Source organism: Dermochelys coriacea, chromosome 13 (genome assembly GCF_009764565.3).
Source record: "Dermochelys coriacea isolate rDerCor1 chromosome 13, rDerCor1.pri.v4, whole genome shotgun sequence".
Lineage (NCBI taxonomy): Eukaryota > Metazoa > Chordata > Testudines > Dermochelyidae > Dermochelys > Dermochelys coriacea.
The window spans coordinates 5746821-5768999 of record NC_050080.1 but is presented as its reverse complement, the minus strand read 5'-3'; the positions used below and the strand labels follow the sequence as shown (position 1 = coordinate 5768999).

Sequence of the window (22179 nt, the reverse complement as noted above, 5' to 3'; positions counted from 1 at the left end):
CTACTTACCTGCCTTTTCAACTCTGGACATAGTGGCGCTGGGTTCTGAGCACCAGCTGGGCGGTACCGAGAGCCCTTGGCCACATTGATGTCAAAGAATAGTTTAGCATCTCGTACCTGAGGAGGCAGGGGAGTGGGCAAACTCTTTCCCTCAATCACTGCACAAGTATTAATTTTAAGGGGAAATATATTGGGAAAATGGTCTCGGAAATTACGCATTCACAACCATTTTCATGAATCCTGGGACTAAAGAGCTTTCATCTAGGTTCTTTTAATCATTACACAGGTCCAGGAAGACCATCTGGGCTAACCCTCATCTTGATAATCAAAAGTAGTCAGAGGCTGAAATTTCTCTTGAAGCTTTTGTTTTGAAGTGTTTGGATTAAATAAGACCATCACAGTATGAAACAATGCTGAACATTTTAGTTGTGTTTTTTTTTTAACTGATTCCCACCTTCCCACCCTTCCTGGCTGTCCTGCGCATTTTATACATTTCACTTGGGCTCAGCCGTCAAAGAGGCAGGACTTACGTGAGTAGCTCCTTCTTGATGTCCTTGGGAAGGAATTTAAGTTTGAAGTTGGTTAAGGTAACTTCCCCGGGGTATTTCCGTTCTTCAAAGTTTTCCTCTGACACTTCCTGCTCATCGGCTTCAGAGGAGGCAAAAGAATGGACTGCGGGCTCTGACTGTAAGAAACCAGCGGGAATAATATCTTTACTGATCCACATGCTGTGAACATGGCAGTGCTGAGGGATCAAAAGAGTCCATCTAGCCATCGTAGGCCTTTCTATAGCTCCCATCATCTGAGCTCCTCACAATCTTTAGTATATTTATCCTTCCAACAACCCTGGGAGGCAGGGAAGTGCTATTATTCCCTTTTAAATGGGAGACTGAGGCACAGAGAGGTTAAGCAGCTAACCTAAGTTCACACAGGAAGTCTGTGGTTGAGCAGGGAATTGACCGTAGGTGTCTCAAGTTGCAGGCTAGCACCCTACTCACTGGATCATCCTTCCTGTCAGGAATTCTAAACGTCCAGTGTCTGGTTCTGGTCTTGCTCCCACTGGATGTTCGCCAGTGTAATTTCACTGGAATCGCTGCTGATTTACCCTGATGTCACAGAGATCAGCATGAGGCCATTGGGTTTATAGTTATTGATTATTTCTCCCCTCCACTTGGCTCATTAATTCACGCTGCAATCCTCTCAGTCATGAGTGGGGAAACTCATTTTGCCTGACCTTGTAGCCGCTTGCACCGGTCAGACCCCGGTCCCCAGCTCCAGCCTCTCTGCCCCACTCCAGCGACACAAAGGAGAAGGAGAACTGCCCTAACACGATGTTAAGGAGTTCCTAGGCAATGCAAAGCAGGCATAGCCAGCTTTATGCCATCTACTGCAGAGGGGCATTCCTGAGCAGGCTGGGGTAGGAGGGGGCATGGTCTGAGCATGCTGTACTGTGGAGATCCCTGACTGGGGGAGCATTCCCTAAGGTATCACTCCAATCTGCATAATTTAGAGCAGCTGTTAGGTTGCTCTAAATTATACTGAGTGGCTGATTCAGCCGCAGGACCAGGGTGGCAGAAAGGCGGCTTAGAGCTGTTTCCTCTTTCACCCTGTGTCCTGTGCTAGGTGCAGGGATCTGGGCCAGAGGGTTTTAAATTTGCATGCAACTTCAACCTTATCACATCTGCATTCTACTCAGGGGAGATGGTGAGAAAAGGAGAAAGAAAGAGGAAGAAAACAACTGTCAAAAACAGAATGAGAACTGGAGAACGGAGTGGGCAGAGTGAAAAGTGAACACAGAGAGGCTTAAAAGGGATCAGAGAAGCAGGGAGAGAGAAAGAGAGAGAGAAAAAAAAACTCTAAACACAGTATGGGTGGGATTTTCCAAAGTACTCAACACTGGCCTAACTCTGCCCCCATTGAAGTCAATGGGAATAAAGTGCCCAAGGAAGCCAAGATTCACTGGTCTCTAGAGTGAAAACATATTACTGTAGATCAGTCTGCATCTCAGTGGAAAAGAGACCTAATTACAAGGTCTCATCACCGCTCACCTCTTCTGGCTCCTCTTCCCGCTGACGATTTGGTTTGGTGTAGTCAATGGGGCCATCCCATTCATCCTGACGGGAGGTCTGGCTGGACTGGGGTGAGGTCATGGTGCTGCTAGTGGCACTCGTGCTATTTTGGCGTTGGGACACATCTGGGGACTTCACACTGGGGCTGCTGCTGCAGCTGCTGCTGCTGGGGAAGGTGCTCTCCCGTTTGCGATGCTTGTTCATGCTTAAATCCAGTGTCCCGTTTTCATCCACCTCAATGTCCATAGACTGAAAGGTGAGGGACAACATTCTAAATGAGCCCCTGCAATCAGTTTTCGGAGTGTCTCTCTTGCTTTACAGGGCAGTCAGGGGCCTAAAGCAATATGGAGTAGTGGGTACTAGCATGCAACACTCTTTCTTCAAGCTCTGACAGTCAATGGGATGGAATGGAGCAGAACAGGATTTGCTCTCAGAAATATCCCATGTGAATATGTCCCAGCAGTGAATGCAACCTCTGTTTGGAAGGGATGCTTGTCTCGGACAGCTACTTTGTATAGTCCCATGTCTCCATACCATGTTCTACAGACACTGTTGTGGATACTGACCTGTTTTCCAAATGAACAATCAAGGACTCTTTCTTCAAAACAGGGCTTGCTGAATATGCAAAAGATGTGCAATGTACAGCACAAGTGGTACCTGAGCCAGCACAGGCACTTCTTATTTTAGCATGTCAAGAGTCTTACTCACAACATTTCAGTTTAGGCCTCATCCTGCCTGGGGCTGAGTGCCTTTTGATGGTGCCAAGTGCCTTCTGTTGCTTGAGGTACAAGCAAGCTTAACTACTAAGGAAGTGCTCAGCTCCCCGCAGTACCTGGTGCTTGTGAAGTCAAACTCCAATAGTACCAGTCCCATCTAGGCTTCAAGGAAAGCGGCTCAGGAATTTTAGCTCTAAATGTTTTTTCCACAGATAATGTGGCTTCCTCAAATTTGACATTTTCCTTTTTGCAAAAAAAAAACCACACTGATTTTCCATTAGGAAAAATCTAAATGAAACATTTAATTGAGGGTCAGTTTGACAATAACCTGCATTCACTTGAAGGCCAAGACCATAACCGGGTTCAAAAAAGAACTACATAAGTTCCTGGAGGGTAGGTCCATCAATGGCTATTAGCCAGGACGGACAGGGATGGTGTCCCTAGCCTCTGTTTGCCAGAAGCTGGGAATGGGCAACAGGGGATGGATCACTTGATGATTCCCTGTTCTGTTCATTCCCTCTGGGGCACCTGGCATTGGCCGCTGTCGAAAGACAGGACACTGGGCTAGATGGACCTTTGGTCTGACCCAGTAGGGCCATTCTTACGTTCTTATGGTGTGGTGCCTAATCGGAGCTGTAGTTAAGATGCCTCCTGTCTCTGTTCTCCCCCATTGGCTAGCCTTCCTGATTAGAACTACATCTCCCATCGTGCATCAGGGTCTCCCCTCTGCCATTTCGGAAGTCAAAACTTTTCAGAGCCTTTTATTCTGTGTAAAGTTTTGGCATTTTGTCCTGATTCAGGATGAAAACTGATGTCAAAATATCAACATTTCCCTCAGGCCAGAAATTCTGATTTTCAGCCAGCTCTGATTTTAAGTACATTGAAGTTAATTACCTGAAGATCTTTTTTGAACAGTGTCCCATTGCATTGTCTTTGCTGTTGTGGATTTTACCCTCAGCCCCCTGCATTTCCTTGCAGTCAAGCTCACCTTGCTAGGAAGATCCTGCTGCTTGGTACTGAGATTTTCTGGCATTTCCCAGCAGCGGGTGGAGAGATTTAAAATGGCGGTGGCAGCCATATGTGCAGCCTCGGCATCGTGAGAATAGTCGAAGCCTGTAGAGGAAGATGAAGTGCTCTTCACATAACTGCTGGAAGGGCTGTGGCTGGGGGAAGAGGCCTTTGGAAAAGGTTTAGCTGCAAAAAGGGAACAATACAGGGCTGATATATAACTTACACATGAGCGTTATAGGCAAATCAATCCCATGCCACTGATTTCAGTGTATATGCATACTGCAATGGCAGCCCTTTACTTATTATAAACCTGTCAGCAAATGTACTGCTCCTGGAACTAAAGGTGCTAAAAGCTGGGAACTCATGCTCAGGTGTGCTAAGGTGAAAGGTTCCTGCATTAGCTGACTGCACCATCAAATTCCCAGAATACTGTAGCCCTCTTCATTAAAACCATATTCCTGCACTATCCTGAGGGCTTCAAAGGGGAAACAATAGTGAATCTTCACTTGTTTTTTAACTTTGCCTTCTCAAAACTCATATAATTATACAAACATATGTAATTTTTTTAAAATCACATTTTAACAGCAAAACCACACCAATCACAGCTATAAAATGTGACTTTCTGATGATGACACCAGTGAAATAGGGCTCTTCTGACAGCTGGTCTAGCTGTATTAAATCTCCTACAATATAGTTATACTGTCTAGAACTACATTGCCCTGTACATTGTTATATAGTATGCCGGACCTGGGTCTGACTCTGCCAGGTGCTGAGCACTCTCGACTCCCATTGAAACACTAGTGGGATGTGAGGAGACTCGCCATCTCTCAGGATTAAGTCAATATAAATCATGGCCCCAATCTTGTAAACCAATCCATTTGGAAGGACTCTAACAACCATATAGAGTCCCTTGGAAGTCAGTGTCTCCATGTAGGCAGAAAGGTCTTCTCACATGGATCCAGCTGCAGGATGGGCTCTGTCTTTCCAAATTTACATGCCTGAAGTTCTTGGTCAATTTTTCCTTTGCCCTTATCCAATCAAAATTCCCATTAACTTCAGTGGGAGTTTTGCCTGCGAAAGGCCTGTAAGATTTGGCCTATGTTTGCAAAGCAGCTTGACAAGCTCAGATGAAGGTGCCATAGCAAAGGAAAATGATTTTATTATTCCCATTATGAACTCTAAAAATAAGACAGTATAAACTGCTAATCTTTTCGAGGACTGCTTCCCCCCTCATTGTGTGTGTGCATAATGCCTATTGACATTAATAGGAGTTATGTGCACACATCCCTCTGGATGAAGAGCTCTTTAAAGTAAGTCCTTAATGAAAGGAACAGATTTGCCTGCTATGATTGGCAATCATATTAATCTTGTTGCTCTGATTAACCCATGGGAGTCTTGCCCAAATGGTTATTCTTGGGCATTACTTTTTTTTTTTTTTTAAATTTTGGTCCAGTTTAATCCATGTCTTTTGGTGGGGTCGGGGTATTTGCAAGCACAACCTGACAATATCCAGAATGGTGAGATGCCAATTTCAATTTCACACTGTACACTCAACGATGCTTTTCCATTTCATAAGTATTGCTGGCACTAATGGACTTGCAATCAGAAAATTAGTAAAAATGAGTGACGAGAAAAAATAAAAAGGATTATCCTAGTGGGGATGCTGGAATTATTTTTGTCAGTACAATTACCCTGAAAATTCTTTGCGAATATTGCAAATAACACAATCTATTCAGCAGCAGAATCACTTGTGCTGGGAAACAAATTACTTTTCCATCAGCCCTAACCCAGGATGACAGTGGCAGTTGTGCTCTCTGGCCTCCATCCAATTTCATTGTCTGATCTTTTACAGATTTAGTACTGTAATAAAAGGGAGCTTCCATTGTAGTGCAACAACCAGGATGCTTTCAAGCATGAGCACTTTTTAGAGAGCAGCTGCGTCAGGATTAAACAAGACTCTGAAAGTGGGATTAGCTACAAAGAGAAAGCCCTCTTGAGGCTGCTGACTTCTGCAAACTGGTTTCCTAAATCTTTTTTTTTTTTATGCTTTAAAAGATGGATTCAGCATGCATGTGTGGAGACTAATGGAGTAGGAACATTAAACAGTGAAACTGCATGAGTCTGTGCTGGCCATCCACTACAGAGGTGTAACATACAATTCTAATTTTAGCCCGCCATGTCCATCTCATTTCCTGCACCTAAAGGTCCATCCTCAGGGGGATTATTTGATCATTTCATTTTACACATGCATCTATTTGGAGGCTTCCTTTGGTCAATGGCTCTGCCAAGTCATGCAAAATCCTTGGTAGATAAGAATGGTAGGTAGATAAGATAGATAAGATGTTAGACAACTGATGGCTAGAAGGTGTGTGGTTAATATAATATAATACGTGAAACAAACACGTAGAATATCTTAGTTAGATATCAGATAGAGAAGAGAGAAAATATAAGCCAACTAGCTAGAATAGAAACAGATGGATGAATGGAGGAATATACATGAGCTGTAAGATACTGGGGACAAACTGGAGGCTAACGTGTAACTTATCCCACCAAGAGATATTGTTCAGATGAATGTACCCAAGGCTGGATGCAATTCTCCCCAAAGCTGAAGCCAAAGAAATTGTCCTTTGGGCTAAGCACTCCATAGACAACTGTTCTTGCTTGTCCCAGCCCCTTCACTCAAACACACCCTCCCAAGAGCCACAGTATTCTCTGGCAAGTGATATTTGATGATAAAGCACAGAGCACTCAGCACCAAACCCCTTACTTGTCCCAACTTACATTTAAAGGCTTTCGGTGAGGTTTCGCTAGTCTGAATCTTTGGGGCAAGCATGCGTTTGCCAAAAACCTGAGCATCAAAACTTGCATAATCGAAGGTGACCTTGGAGTACTTCTCCAGCTCCTTGGCCAGGTTGGCCCTAGGGGTTGCTGGAACCATGTTGGGCCTGTAGCTCCCATACTGAGGAATCTCCAGCTGCTTCACAAAGCACATAGGCCTGCAGATAAAAAAAGAACCAAAACCCAACAATCAACAATACTTCTCTTTCCTTTCCCCGCTTTGTAAGTGATTCACAGTGAAAGTGCCAAGCCATTTCTTTTCTCCAGAGGATGGTTTACAAATATTCTACCCAAAACAAAGCAGGATCATTTCTTCATAATTCTGTTCATGGGTTTATCAGGTTTTCCTTAAAAAATACTATGTGGGCCAGATTCTGATTTCATTTCCTCCAGACCTACCCCAGAGTGACAGAGATCAGAATATGACCCTGAGCTTCTAAAGAGTAGGGCTGGAAATTTCATGTTCCTAATTCTTGCACGGGATCCAGTGATGTTTATCGCATAAATCACAGTGCAATCTTTTATTGTGGGACACTGTGTCTAAGTTTGCTCTTTGCCAACAGAAATAAAATCTTGGGGTAGTGCTTTCCTTTGGGAGAGCTGAAAAGAAATGGCATTAAATATTATCAAGAGAGCAGAGTTAAGCTCAAGTCACCACTGTAGATTTGATTCCACAGAGAATGTGAACACACAATAAGGGAAGGCCGCTACCCTATCTGCAGAGTCCCTTTTAATGACCCACTTCTGCTGTGCAGCCCATAGTGAATCAATTTGACTTGCATATACATTGTATATAAAATGCCTATTATTATTCCCTTTCTCCTAACCTCTTTCCACTGGATTTTCCTGAGACTGTGAGCATCTTGGCCTTAGCACATGGGGGTGGGGAGGGGGGTGGGGAGAGAACTACCACAAATAAATAAATAAATCAATAAATAATGCTATTAGACTTCTCCCCCCCCGACAAAAAAAGCTGCTGAGCACTCAAAACTCCAGCTGACCTGGGTTTTCAGCTGTTCTGAAAAAAACTAAAAACCCATCAGAGCTTGATGCTTCGCTGGGCTGTAGCACATCAACATTTAGAAGGGTTTGTGCAGCAGTCTTGCCTTAGTGCTCTCATTGTAAACTAACTAACCATATTATAATCCATGTGTAGCATCATGAATCACAAAACTGTGCAGGTAAGGAATCATCAGGGACATTCTTAGTATGGGCCAATCTGCATCCCAAGCAGATCAGATAAAAACAAAACAAATAAATCAAATCATTCAAAAATGACTGTACTCCCGTCGAACCAACAGGGTCCCCCTCCTGCAAGCCATGTAGTTAAAGGAAGACAAGTGTTGGGGTTTCTTTAAAAAAAAACTGCAACTGAATAATTTGTATGTGGCCTTAAAAAAAACCCCCTACTTATAATGCTAATATAATAGCCATAATTCTCAGGCAGTTTGCATTGTAGTGTAATCAGCACAAGTGCCTTCTGCTGTACTGTTAAAACCCTTTGGCCTGTAGCCTCAGCATTAATTGATGCTACAGAAGCAATTCATTGTCCTGGATGCCCTCCATGGGATCATCAATTAAATATCCCCGCACCTTGGAGAGACCTATGATCACAATAACAGGCATCAGCAGTACCAAGATGCAGCAGTATGTGGATGGATTGTGACGGGATTCTTTTTGCAACAGATTTTATTTTATTTTATTTTGGGTGGGAGTTGGGGTTGGAAGAAATGTTGTTGCAAATTCCTTGTTATAAATCTAACATACCTGAGTATCCGGTCAGAATTGGAGCTACTCTTAGAGGGGTCACCGGCCTGCGGTTGTTGCTTTTCATGAGATTTGGCTAATTTTTCAGCAGCGGCTATGGGGCACCCAGATAAACTGTATGGAATTAAAAGAGAAAGAAAGGAAAGCTAAGCATGAGGAACTAGGATGAAGATCTCCATATGCCTTACAGACCAGGATCTGCACTGAGCCCATGAGAAAAATCTCTTTATTATTATTATTATTTTATTATTATTTTGGCAAGCTGTAAAGCATTCAGGCCTCCACCGTGATATTGCTTAGAAACAAAAGTTCAGAAGCATTCAAAGAACCAGGATATGGATAAAAATATCAATAAACTGGGTCGAGTTCCTCAAAGAGAGAATGAGGGAGGTATGGTTCATTGGAGAAGTTTTAATGAATAAATGGAATTCCTTCTCCTTACTTATTCTGGTTCCTTGCTTAAGCAAACATTTCCAGGGGTGATTTCAGTGGAAAATGTGCTTTGTAGATGTGCAGTTGTGTCAACATCTACTTGTACCGGGGGGCTTGAGTGTGACTTTTACACACGTTTGCCACGACCTACATAGATGGGGTCTGAGTGTGGCTTTTAAGCCACAGCTGTTCATAGGCCATGGTGTGGTGCTGCCCTGCCCCAAAGGAGTCCCGAAAAGAGTCTGCCTTGAGAGAGGCACAGTCCCCCTCCGCGCAGCTCCTTGGACACGGGACAGATTGCACCCCGGGGTGCATGAGCTCCGATCCATGGGCCATTGCTAAAAGGGTCGGTGATGGAGCCAGGGCACCCTTTGTGGAGTCCTGTTCTCTGCAGGAGAACAGAAAATGCCCACGCTGTGCTCTCCGCCGTGCAGGGAGTGAAGGGGTTGCTGTTTTGGACAGCCATGAAAGGGATTGGGAGGAGAAGCTACTTTAGGGCAACCAGATGTCCTGATTTTATAGGGACAGTCCCGATTTTTGGGTCTTTTTCTTATATAGGTCCTATTACCCCCCACCCCCAGTCCTGATTTTTCACATTTGCTGTCTGGCCACCCTAAGCTACCTACTCCCCACTCTGCCCTAGCAAGGCTGAAGAAGGGCCACTCACAGCCTAGGCCATGAAGATCCTGAAATGCTTGCTATGATTGGCTGTAACTCAGAATTACAGTAGAGGCTCCCATTTTAGCAGAGCTGGATCCTCCAGGCCTTGACTGCCCCCTCTTCAGATGTTTGCAGTGGGGATCCTGCCCCTTCCTATCCTAGTTGGGGCAGGAGAGGTCCTGGGAAGGTTTGGGTCACCTCTGTGTCAAGCACCCCTCTTCTGTCCCCACTGTGGAAGCTCCTCTGTCAGAGCTCTGCAGGGTTCAGTCTCCACACACATGTAGATGGTGGGGCAAGAACAGGTGAGGGGTAGGGCCTGGGGTAGGCAGCTCGCAGGCTGTCACTGGGTTCTCCCCTTCACACCCGCAGGGAAAGCTGGTGGAATTTCCTGTGGAAAGAGCCTGCAGCAACTTAGATGGCTTCCCTTCTCAGTGGCTTGGAAAACATCCCCCTCAAGCCCAAAGAATGGCTCTGAAGTATCTGATGCCAAGGCAGCCACTAGCAACCTGGCCCCTGTAGAAGCGATTCTCTCCAGGAGCCAGCGGGCCCTGGCACTAATGCAGCGGCAAAGGGCCTTTGTACAGAAGCTCTCTGTCATGGTCTCAGGAGATTCCTGGCTTTGAGGGGCATGGAACCTCAGTTTATCGAAGGCAATACTCCTGCTCCCCTCCTTGTGCAAGGATCTGACTGGAATTATGTGTGGAGTGGCTTTGTTCCCCTGGAGACAGGCTCCAGGCCCTCCATGTTTACTCAGTCCTGAGTCAGGCAAAACTCCTATTGACTTCTGTGAATTCAGTGTTCCTTTAGGAGAGATGCTGCTAGGGCTGGCTTGAACAAGCAGAGTACAGGAGGCGCCCCACAATCTTCCCCTACAGAGCTCTGCATCTGATCCTCAATCCTGGCCGGGGTCACCCCTGCTATTCCAGTCACAGACACCTTTTGAGCAGAGCTTACATGGCAGTTTTGTGATGTTGACTAAGGCCCTCACACTTATTATCACCAGCGACCCAAGCCAGGATTTGAATTCGGGCCACTTGACTCGAATCTGGCTCATGAACCCAACTCTCAACCACTGGCCCCCCCTGCATTGAACATTGACTATCAGACTGAAAACAGTTGACAGTCTCTCGTATTATCACTGGGCTGACCTGCAGATGAACTGAAAATGAACTTTTCTCCCAACTCTTGCTGCTCTTTTCTGGGCCAACTGCTACCCACGCACATCAGTCAGTAATTGTGGATGCTTCCACTTGTGTTGCATATGCTCACTGCTACCTGCTAGTTAGTGTGCAAGACAAATGGGTCTTCTCAAGTGAGTGAGAACATTTCACTCCTTTTCCCCTGGCCTCTCAGGCTGTGTGGAGGCATTCATCACATCAATTTATTTCATGACTTCCCCACAATGTATGAATAAATAATTAAGCAAACTCACCTAGTGCTTGCAAACGAATTTAACATTTATGATTCTGTCAGTCAATCTGTATGTCCATTAAAGTCAAATGATTTGACCAAGACAGTCCTAAGCATGAGCTAGATAACCCCAGCACTCTGTTATCCAGCCTATATTGTCCAAGGCAACACCATTGGCATTTCTTTGCACGACAAGCTTCTTAGAAGCCCTCCTGACTAGTGAAACATTTTCTGAGGACCACCGCAGAATTCTCAGCCACCAATAACCTTCTTTACACTAGAGCAAGGGCAAAACCAGAACTTGAGGTACAATTTTGGATCTCCAGATCTGAATCAATCTCTACTGATTAGGTTCTGTCTGAGATCCAGAACTAGAAGGGGGCTATTTTTCACTTCTGGTTGGAGCTGCAGATGAAATTCATGCTGAGATGGCAGAAATTCAGGGGAAAAGAGTGATTGCATGACCTTTTTACAAACCAAGAAACCTCACAAGTGTTCTGTGCCATCAAACACTAACCCTCATTTGGACTAGAATCTCATCTTAAACTTCCTCTAGAGCGGAATACCATCTCCTTGACTCCACTCTAACTAAATACCTGCAACCAAACCAAGAAACTCTGCTCTGCCTTATTGCCCATTTCCATTTGATACCTGATATTCTGTCTGATTTCCAGTTTTTATAGCCATCTATAATTAATCTGTTTTAGTTACACCATATCTCAGTGTGAAGTTCATTATGCAGGCATAAAACCAATGTAATTTTTGCTGTTTGCCTTGACGACGTTTCAGCCCCTGCAGTTATTGATTATAACTTGAAGTAAGTACCTTCTGTGTGTGTTGCGATTGCTGTTCACATGACCCTGTCCTGTGCAGCCTGGTGTTGGGCATTTCAACACATTCTCGTGCATAGCCAAGACTTTGTAGCGAGGAGAGGAAGGGAAGAGGGGAGGGAAGTAAAAACAACTTTATAAAAACAGAGCAAAAAAGACAAATAGTCAAGTTTTCATGCTGGCTTCCTAGAAATCAGCATATATGAAACTGCAATTAAAAGTTGTCTGCATACAGAAAAGAGTTACAAGCCAACTCTGCTCAGTTCAGCACTAGATTAGCATTTCTGCACAGGCCATCTTGGTCTTTTTTCCTTGTTAGCTGATTGCAATCCATTTTTCCTCCTCCCCCTTCGTTCCGGAGCCATGCCTGCCAATTTCAGGTGGATTTAAGTGATTGGAGTTGAATCTATGCTTTTATCCTTAGGACTAGTCTTTGTTTGATTTTTAAAAATTTTAATCTTCAGGATTATTGCTCCCTGCAGTGCTGACCTTAAAAGTAAAGAAAATAATTTGCTTTGCAGGCCTTTAGAAAGCACACAGATTGCTTTTTAATTTTTTTTGTATGCACACTTGTGTGAAGATAACTGTTACTTTCGCCTTGTCTCCTGCAGTTCTGTGTTTATGGTAGGTCTGCAACCTCTGAAATTACAGATAAGGCAGCGGTTGTGGGGTTTTTTTTTGGCCATTATTCCATTATCATGAGCACACAATACTGAACTTTATTTACATGTACAGAGAATTCTATTTAGGAGGTTGGTACAAATAGAAATAAAATCTATATTTGGAAAAAAAAAAGCCAGTGGTATAATGATAAACATTTCCTGCAGAATATATGAATCTTTATGTGCTAAGTTGTAACTGTCAGGGTGATGAGTGATTAAAAAGAGATTTGACTCTAGTGTACTTATCAAATGGTTACTTTTTTTGCTATACAATAAAACATAATTAAATTCTGCTGTCGAGATTTTTTTTTTCACCCTTCTTCCCTCTTCCCGACAAGCTACTCCATAGGGGGAAAAAAATCTGTGGGATTCAATATAGGGACCAAACCGACATGGTTCAACAGAAGCTCAGTAGGGTTCTATAGAAATTACTGACAACATCGAGAGAAGTTAACAGAGAATGAGATCCTTTCAAAAGTTGCATTTTTTTAAACCACCCTATAGAATTCTATAGCAAGGAGATCTATATGAGATGGATCTAAAAACCTATATAAAGATTATTATTTTCTATTAAATTCTCCAGAACTTTCCTGGAAGGGTAGCTATAACTTTTGTCATCATAAGGGTAAGACACTATAACTGCACCATACAACATGAGAAATTAAACAGTGCTCTTAAGGCAAAAATTACCCCTGGGCAGAAGACCAGCACATGAACTATGCACCACTAAAGTTGTATTTGGAGGGCTTAAGTGTGACTTCAGTGGTGTACTGGCCTTGTGATGGGGCTCTTCTGCGCAGGGGTGAATTTCACTCTAAGGGTGCATCTACATTGCTGCTAGGGGTGTAAATGGCAGCCTGTGTCAATCGACCTGCATTAGCTGTACTCTAGAGAGCTCACTAAAAACAGACATAAGGATGTGGCAGGGTGAACTACACAAATCTGCCCGACGCCTGCCATGGGTTCATACTTGTGCAACCAGCATTGAAGCCCTTGCCACTGTGTCCTCACTTCTTCTAGAGTTCAAGTAGTGTGGATACATCTGGACAAGTTACCATTCACACTCAAGACTGCAATGCAGATGTGCTCTAAGACACAAGTCAGCTAAGTGCCTCAGCTCCCCAGGTTAGGCAGCCCTTTTTCTGCAGTGTGGAAATCCCTACAGTATACTCACTCTCTGGAGGGATCCTGTCTTTGTGTGGGCAACCGGACAGACTGCGATGATGAGGGTAGAGTCCTGTGACGTGACCGGTGCCATCACAACCTGGAGTAGGACATTTGATCTCTCTCTTCTCAGGTCTTGAGGGATCTAGGAAATACGGGGAGGGGGATGTGGGAAAAATATTACCCCAGGCAAGGGCAGCAACTAGATACAAATCATGAGTGACTGGATACAACAAAAGGAACTTTTGTACAGCACTGCTGCGAAAGAGTTTATCGCCAAGATTTCGGGGTACGTTTGCACTTGTAGTTCAAGTGAGATGCCAAGGTTGAATATTCACACCACTAGCTGCCTGATTGTTGGTGCAAATCAGGTAGTTACTGGTGCAAAGACTCTGATTTGCACACGCAATTACATTTTTGTAGGTGTAAAAATACAGGTGCAAGTTTTGCATGTGGATACGAAAGGGAGGCCATGCTCGGTGTGGCTGAAAATGTATCCTATAATGTGCTATGTAAGGTCAGTGAGGCCATCTAAGAATTATGACAGGATAATCCCATTGGCTCATATTCAATCATGGACCGAGCCAAGCCAAAAGAAGTTATTGATCTTAGGCCAGGCTTCAGTTTCTATAGGCCTGCCCACTTACGGTCTAGTACTTCCTGCAGAATTCAGAAAGACTCAGCAGGTGATACCCTGCTTCAAAAATATGTGAGCTGCATTAGTTTTCAGGTTGCTATTTTCATATGAGTCCTATGCAGAAGTAATTGAAATGTTTCAATTTTTAATAGTTTTGAAATTTGAAAATTAATTAATTAATTCGTTCATAAATAGGAACATTTTAAATGAAATTCTTCATGAAAGTTTTCAGTCAATTTTCAAATGGAAATTTATAGAGCTGGTTGATTTTGTTTGTGTTTCAATTTCAAAAATTGTTAAAATTTTTAATTTCAAAAATGAAAAGGGGGAAACATTGGCAAATATTCCCCCCACACACACTTTTTTTTTTTTTTTTTTTTTTTTAAAAACCTGCCTTGCGCTAGGAAAGAGGACAACAAACTCTCAGTAGGAGAGGTGTGCATGGAATCAGGTGGTTCCTGTCTACTGCTTTTCTTTATAGTTTTAATTCAAAAATCTATTTAAAAGTAAACTGGTGTTGATTAAAGATTCTGATGAAACTGATGGATTGAGGATATTGATGGAACTTTCTCCATTTGTCTATTCAATACGTACATCATGGCCCTATGGAGAAGGCTTCTATTTATCTATTGCTCAAGTAAATTATGGCACCAAAGTCCAAATGACCTTAAAATCAGGCCACAAGGTCCATAGTATCTGGTCTCATGGGCTTTTTCTGGAATGGGAAAAATGAGCAGAAGGCTGGTACTGGTGGGAGAGTTTTTGTTCTGAGTTTATTTTGGAGGGTCCTCTCTTTTGGATTTTGGTCTTAATTGTCACTGGGAAGACTTTATAGCCAGAAGACTGGGTGGGAACATTTTAATAAATGGAAAGAAATAAAATGAATATAAATAGTCTCCCAGATTATCCACTCTGCATCGCTTTTGCCATTTCTGTCTTAGAGGTACAGGTTGAGATTTTCAAAGCCAACTAGGGGACTTGCCACGAAATTCCCACTGAGAGTAACAGGAACTATGTGGCTCAATCACCTAACCGAGCTTGAAAATCCACAACCAGGTAGTTTTCATGGGACACTTAGCAGTGAAGCTCAGATTCTTTCACAGTCCAAGGCTGCTGGGGAGGAAGATGGTGCATGGAAGGTTGTTCAGATACTCCACCTTTGCTGTAGTAGTTTTTTCTGATAGTGTCCAAAGGTTTGTTTTGTTTTTCATCCACTTGGAAATGCTTTACGTGCTCCCCTGGCAGGCGGCTGGGCTCCCTCATGATCTTAACCTGCTCGGCTTTGAGTGCAATGGCCTGCTCCAGCAGCCCCAGGTTCCCTCTGGTCATCATGTCGTACATTTCAGACTCATCGGTCACGGCGGATTTCTGGGAGCGAGCATCATCATCTTTGTCGTCGTCTGACCTGACCTCCACGATGACCGAGTACTCAGGTTTTGGGCTGAACCGCCCTTCACAGTGGGTTTTCTGGGAGTCCCGAGACGTCTGAGGAGTTTCTTCACAGATCACTTCAGGTGCCATCTCCTCCTCTTCTTCCTCTTCCTCCTCCTCCTCCTCTTCTTCTTCTTCCTCCTCCTCCTCTTCCTCCTCCTCCTCCTCCTCTTCTTCCTCTTCTGCTTGCATGGCCTTTTGCAACTTGCAGGACTCCTCACAGTTCATGTCGTCCCGATGCTCTGGACACAATTCACTGCTACGTTCGCTAGTGACCTCAATGACTTCCTCTGCATCCTCAGTTTGGATGATAATTTCCTTGTCACATTCCTCCTCGACCACCTCTTCTTCCGCCCCTTCATGAACCAGGTGCACAACATTAATAGGAGGCTTGGAGGCCTGCAGTTCATTTTCAGGCAGCTGCCCCTCTATTGCAAGGGTTTCTTCTGCTATTTGGCCTAGATTTAGGAGAGAGTTGGCAATGATTTCTTGATAGCTGCTGTAATTGGCCTTGCTAGGGCCGGGTGTACTGGTAGCTGCATTTTGTCCATAGTGTGATGATTTTGCTGGGCTTCTTACTGCAAAAAGGAAGAAGAAAAAAATGTTATAAGCTCATAAAGAACTTTTTGTTTCCTTTCAGCTTAATTGAACCCCAAGTCTTGCAGTTATGCTCTGTGTGAAACCTGATTTATTGCATTTAGTAATGGCAGGTAAAAAAAGGGATTTCCATTTTAAAATTATTCCCACTGATAAATTGAGCAACACCTCCAGATATCTATTTTCTCCACTGAGCCATCAGAAACCACCAGCTACACATTTTTGCATGTTGCCTGCACTAGCCCAAGATGATGTTTTCATGCTAAAAAGCACCCCATTGGAGGCTGATGCAAATTGCCTCAATAAACAGGGATCCATGATGCACAAATACATTTACAAGGAAAGAGATATGGGAGAAGGCTAAGATCCCAGGGCCAAAACTCTTCCCTGGTTACACACATACACCTCCTCCCAAAGTCCATGAAAGTGGCATGAATTTGGGCCTGGGAGCCTTTCTCTATGACCACTGAGCATAAGAACAGTCATCCTGGGTCAGATCAATGGTCCATCTAGCCCAATATCCTTTCTTCCAACAGTGGCCAATGCCAGGTGCCCCAGAGGGAATGAACAGAACAGGTAATCATCAAGTGATCCATCCTCTGTCATCCATTCCCAGCTTCTGGCAGAGAATGGTGTTGCATTCCTGCCCATTCTGGCTAATAGCCATTGATGGACCTATCCTACATGAACTTATCTAGTTCTTTTTTGAACCCTGTTATAGTTTTGGTCTTCACAATATCCTCCGGCAATGAGTTCCACAGGCTGAAGACAATAGAGAAGCTCACATGCTGTCTCTGGATCAGGATCCAAGACTCCAAGTTGCCTTTCCCATTGCTTTAGCTATTGAGTCACACGGAGAAGTGCTTTTATACTCTACATAGTTCCTTCCCCAGTAAAAAAATCACTGATAGAAAAGCTCTTATTTTTAAGATGTTGGAGACAGTCTGTGACCAGCATAGCCAGGAACAGCCCTTCTCAGATTAAACAGGGCTTTTCTGTTGTTTTTCCACTAAATATAATAATGGAAGAACCCATCCTATACATAATTCAGAGGTGCTATAACTCTTCATTATTAACACTCACTTCCCTTTTTCCATCTGTAAAATAAGCTCTGCAATTAATAATAATAAAGCACCTTCTGCTGGCTCAGGGCTGGGGGTCTCCTCCTGTTCTATCGTCTCTGCCTCTTCCTCCTCCAAAGTCTCCTCTGATTCGTCAGTGACAGACTCCTCCTTCACCTCTGTCTCCTCGCTCCCATCGCTGTCCACGTTGTAGCCTTCATCAAGGGCCAGCTTCAGGGGATGGGATTTTCTCTTTGACACCAGGTGCTCAGCCTCAGCATCCTGAAGTTTCCTCTTCTTTGCTAGAGGGCAGCTTTGTAAACTAGAGGGAAAGAGGACTCATTGCATGAGGGAGGCATGTCTGAGCAAGACCTCAGAAATGGAGGCTTTATCAATGAAGCAAGGGGTAAAAAAGTCCTTTAAGGACTGAAGAGAAACGGGCAATGCATAGGGAGGGCCAGGTCTTCAGCTGGTTTATATTGTCCTAGCTCTGTTGACCAAGCTGAAAATCTGGCTTTCATTCTTTTTCACTCTTCTCTAAAGAAACTCACCTATGAATGGGCCAGCTCCTGATGCCTTTACTCAGTTTTTGCTCAGAGATCACTGGGAGTTCGCATAACCCAGTAAAAACATTTAGTCCTATGGCATCTTATCAGGGGTGGTCAACCTGGGGCTCCAGAACCACATGCAGCTCTTCAGAAGTTAATGTGCGGCTCCCTTGTATAGGCACCGACTCCGGGGCTGGAGCTACAGGCACCAACTTTTCAATGTGCTGGGGGTGCTGACTGCTCAACCTCTGGCTCTGCCACAGGCCTGCCCCCGCTCCACCCCTTCCCATCCCCTCCCCTGAGCCTGCCATGCCCTCGCTCCTTCCCCCTCCCTGCCCTGAGCCTCCTGCATGCCACAAAACAGCTGATCGGGAGGTGCAGGGAGGGAGGGAGAGGGAGGCGCTGATTGGCAGGGCTACCAGTGGATGGGAGGTGCTGGGAGCAGGGTGGGGAATCTGATGGGGGGCTGCTGACATATTACTGTGGGTCTTTGGCAATGTACATTGGTAAAGTCTGGCTCCTTCTCAGGCTCAGGTTGGACACCCCTGCATCTTATATCTGCCATCACAATTTATACTAGGCCCAGTTGTTTCTACCCTGGACTGTTGGATACTAAAGGCGGTTGGTTTCTTCTAGCTATAAAACTAGAACTGGTATTCAGATCCAGCCATTGTGGCATATTTAACTCATGTGCATAGTATAATGCACTGACGAAAAATCTGTTAGCAGAAGAATGGACTCCAAGGCAGCCAAAAAAACTATTATTTCCCATCCCACTCCCCTCTACCATGCATGCAAGTAGCAAGCAGTCCAAATCCTCAGCCTGAAGACATCTCAGTAGAATTAATAAACCCATTGAATAGCAACTCTTCCTTTCTGCATCAGCTGTGAGTTTGGTAAAGCTCGTTTAGGACCTGATCCAACTCCCATTGTAGTCAATAGAGCTGGATCAGGGTCAGTCTGTCTTGATTCTTACATCTCTCTCTACCACTGGCATTCAGGTTCCTTAGACTGGAAATTCTCCAGACCAAATCTTACCTTCTGTGTCTTGCATACTTTCCACGGATGTGTCCTGAGCCATTACATCCTGGGGTAGGGCAGCTTGAGGGGGAAACAATCAAGCAACAAGAACGGTGATGACTTGGAGAATGCATTTTAATTAAACTATATAAACTGTGGAGAGTTAAAAAGAATCTGTGCAGAAGGAACAAAAACTGCAAAAGGGAAGATAATTTCCTTTAAATAGTTCATTTCATCCCTTTGAATTCCAAGCAAAGAGGGCAGGATGGCGACTTTGCAGTTTGCTAAAAATTAATGAAATGAGTCACCCCATTTAATTAAATGAACGGTTCATTATAGTTTTATGAGTATGTTTAATTAAAGATTTGCATGTGTAAAAGCAAGCCTTTAAACACCAGACAACTACCGTACCCTGCCTCCTACGGTCACTGTTTAGTTTTTTTGTTATTGTTTTTTTTTCTTTTACTAGTGCATAAAATAAATCATTTTTTAAAATTTCATTTTATGGCTTGTCAGACAAGCATTGTTTGAGGATGCTAGGAATGGGGGACCTATTGAGGAGGCCAGGTTGAGGAATGGACATGGGAAGCCAGGCCTTTGGTGATAGGAGTCAGAGCGTGTTGGACAAAATTCACAAGCTCCCCTGCCCTGGCTTCTGCTCAGCTGAAGCAGCAATCTCAATGCAGAGGGCTCCAGAAACTCTAGACACTACTTAGCCCTTAACACAGACTGAAGTGGAGCAAGCTGCTTTGCATAGTTCCTCTGCACTGGTAAACGTCACCCCTACAAATAGACCAGTCTTCAGGAATTATAGGGGCTCCAAAGGCTGAAAAGCAGCTTCAGCCAGTTTCTCTGGCGGATGTACATTAGGCTTTGGCTACTGCCATAGGTTGCAAAGCAAGGGGGGACCACCACGGCTTGATCACTTTTTGACTGGCGTGGCTGGTTTCTCAACTCTCTTGCCAGTTGCTGGTGATGAGATGCAATTTGCTAGGGGGGGTTGCTGAGTGCACATGCCGCCACACACACAGTGATCTCGTAACTAGCATCCGTGCACGATGCGGCGGGGAGTTGTGCTGTGGCTGGCACCCAGGCCTTGCTCTGCATGTGCAGTGTGCCCTGTGCCAGGCCCTTGCCACCCGCTGGCTGCTGAAACAGCAGCAACTCTTCAGGATCCTCCCTCCCCCCACCGGTGTCCTTATGAACTAGCCCAGCTGAGCCAGGCAGTTCTGAGGGTTAACTCCTGTCCAAGGTCCAGATGGAAGCTGACGCAGTGCCGCGCTTTGCTGACCAGAATTCAGGGCAGGGAGCCTGAGGAGAACAGAAGCACTGCCCTGTTTGTTTTGTGTTTGGGAGCTTGCTGACTGGGAGGAAAGCTGAAGCCAGAGACTCAAAAATCTGAACTCCCAGCAAGGTCCTAGACCTATCTTGTCTCAAAACCCTCCTGGGTCCTGCTACATGTCCTTATAACACTGAAACCCTAGGGCTGCCTTTTGCAATAAACTGACTTGTGACCTGTTTTATATCTGAGGTGATGATCTTCCTTTAACTCACACGATCAACTGGGAGGATGCACAGTGTTCTCTTTAGCCTCCTAGCCTTTGTCTGGTGCATACACTGAAACCAAACTGCACCTTTCATGGGGTTCCTCATATTAGTAGAAGTGGCAGCTCAGAGGATTCTTCCAAGTGACATGCTCGAGATCATACATAAGAAGATCTCTCCAGGCTAATGTGCATAATTGGAAGAAGGTCCCCCTCCCCTTTACTGATGATCTTAAAGTCTATTTAATTTGAATTGCCTTCAATCATGTCTGAGATTGCTCTGTTCTGAACAGCCCCAGACACACTCTAAGTGACTGTACTCAGCGCAGTGGTTAAGTTAGCAATGTCTTGCCTGAAAAAATAAAAAGGCTTATTTAGCTTAGGAACAAGAACAGCTCTGATGAAGATGTTATGAGCATTTCTAAACTTTGCTGAATCAGTTAAGGCTGATTCCCCTTTTTAAGGCAGTAAATTACAGCCTGTGGTTAAAAAAAAAAAGATAATAGCCCAGAGGCTCTGAGCCAAATGTATCTAAAGTGACTCATGATTTTAGATGGCTCAATTTTTGGTGCCTAGCTTTAGACAACTTCAAAGGTGTCCAATATTCAGAGGGTGGGCGCTCAGTGCTTTCTGGAATGCCAGGTCATTCTGTCTTGGCCTAGGACTTTGATTTGTGAAATCCTTAGAGATGGAAATTTCTTACATCTTGGCAGGGGTCATGAGTGGCAAAGGGCTCCGTGGTTTGTTAATGGTTCCCCCTTCTTTACAACATTCACCAATTTCTCTCTCTCTCAACAGCTTTAATACTTTTACAAAAGCCTTCTTATTGTCATGCAGACGATGCCTAGCTTCCAATTAGTCGATTAATCGTCCAGTTAATCAGGCAATTAGGTGACAGCTGCAGAGATGGCTGTGTGGAGCACTCTGTGCTGCCCCTGAAATATGTCACCTGCTTCAATTACCACCTCCACTCGAGTATTCAGCAATAAAAGTTAGGGAAGTGTAATGCCCAGCATCCCCCATGCTAGTCTCTCAGGAGTCATAGCAGAGTGTAGGAGCAAAAACTAGAAGAAATTAGGACAGTTAAGCTCCAATTACTCTTTGACATGGAAATCTTTCTAATAGAGGCCACTAGAAAATGCAGCCCCTGCCATTAGCAAATGCCCAAGTTAGTGAATCCTCCTCTTGCATAAGCACTTATGTCAGTTTTACAGAGATCTGAGAGATCCAGAAGCTAGTGATTTATAATAAAAAGCTTTGTAAGACTGCAAAGGTTTGCTCCAGTTTTTTCTCTTGCTGTTGCTAGCATGCAAGCTACACCAAATGAACAACAGGACCTCCTGAACATCTCAGTCATTGGGCTACGGGATGACCAGGCTGACGCGGGATGTGGGCATCAGATCTTTACCGATGGAAAATCTTATCCTGTACCTGTGGGGCTAAATAATTTTAAAATCCATCCTGTAAGGCAGGGGAGGGGATGGAAGGAGAGACAGAGACCAGGAACATGAATAGGGGAGGAGGACAGAAGTGATAAGAGGGGAAGGGAACCAGAGAATGATCCAGGAATGGGAGCAGGGGGAGGACACAAGAGATGGAAGGGGAGGTTTGCTGTAAACCATTGTACATAACGATACTTTTCCAAGTGTCATTATTTAAGGCTGCAATTCCCTCTGGGGGCTGGATCCTTGGCTGAGTTAACCCTTGGTGCAGCCCAGAGAGAGGAGACCCTGAGCATCGTTTCACCTCTGCTCCTGGGACTGGTTATGGGCTGGAGTGGGGC

The 22179-nt window shown here is 44.5% G+C and overlaps 1 protein-coding gene across 7 annotated transcripts in view; it reads right to left on the bottom strand.

Moving 5' to 3' along the window:
* MYT1 (myelin transcription factor 1) overlaps nt 1-22179 on the bottom strand; it is a 112171-nt gene that overhangs the window by 29943 nt on the left and 60049 nt on the right. For 5 of the 7 annotated variants that reach the window (XM_038370417.2, XM_038370419.2, XM_038370426.2 and 2 more), the window contains exons 5-14: nt 18871-18933; nt 17359-17606; nt 15353-16204; nt 13569-13703; nt 11728-11818; nt 8401-8514; nt 6577-6791; nt 3773-3978; nt 2048-2317; nt 530-684 (exon numbers count right to left, since the gene is read on the bottom strand). In XM_038370417.2, coding sequence (XP_038226345.1) covers nt 530-684; nt 2048-2317; nt 3773-3978; nt 6577-6791; nt 8401-8514; nt 11728-11818; nt 13569-13703; nt 15353-16204; nt 17359-17606; nt 18871-18933 — 2349 coding nt within the window. The remainder of the gene's footprint in view (nt 1-529; nt 685-2047; nt 2318-3772; nt 3979-6576; nt 6792-8400; nt 8515-11727; nt 11819-13568; nt 13704-15352; nt 16205-17358; nt 17607-18870; nt 18934-22179) is intronic. The other 2 variants (XM_038370418.2, XM_038370425.2) reach the window with 1 other exon arrangement.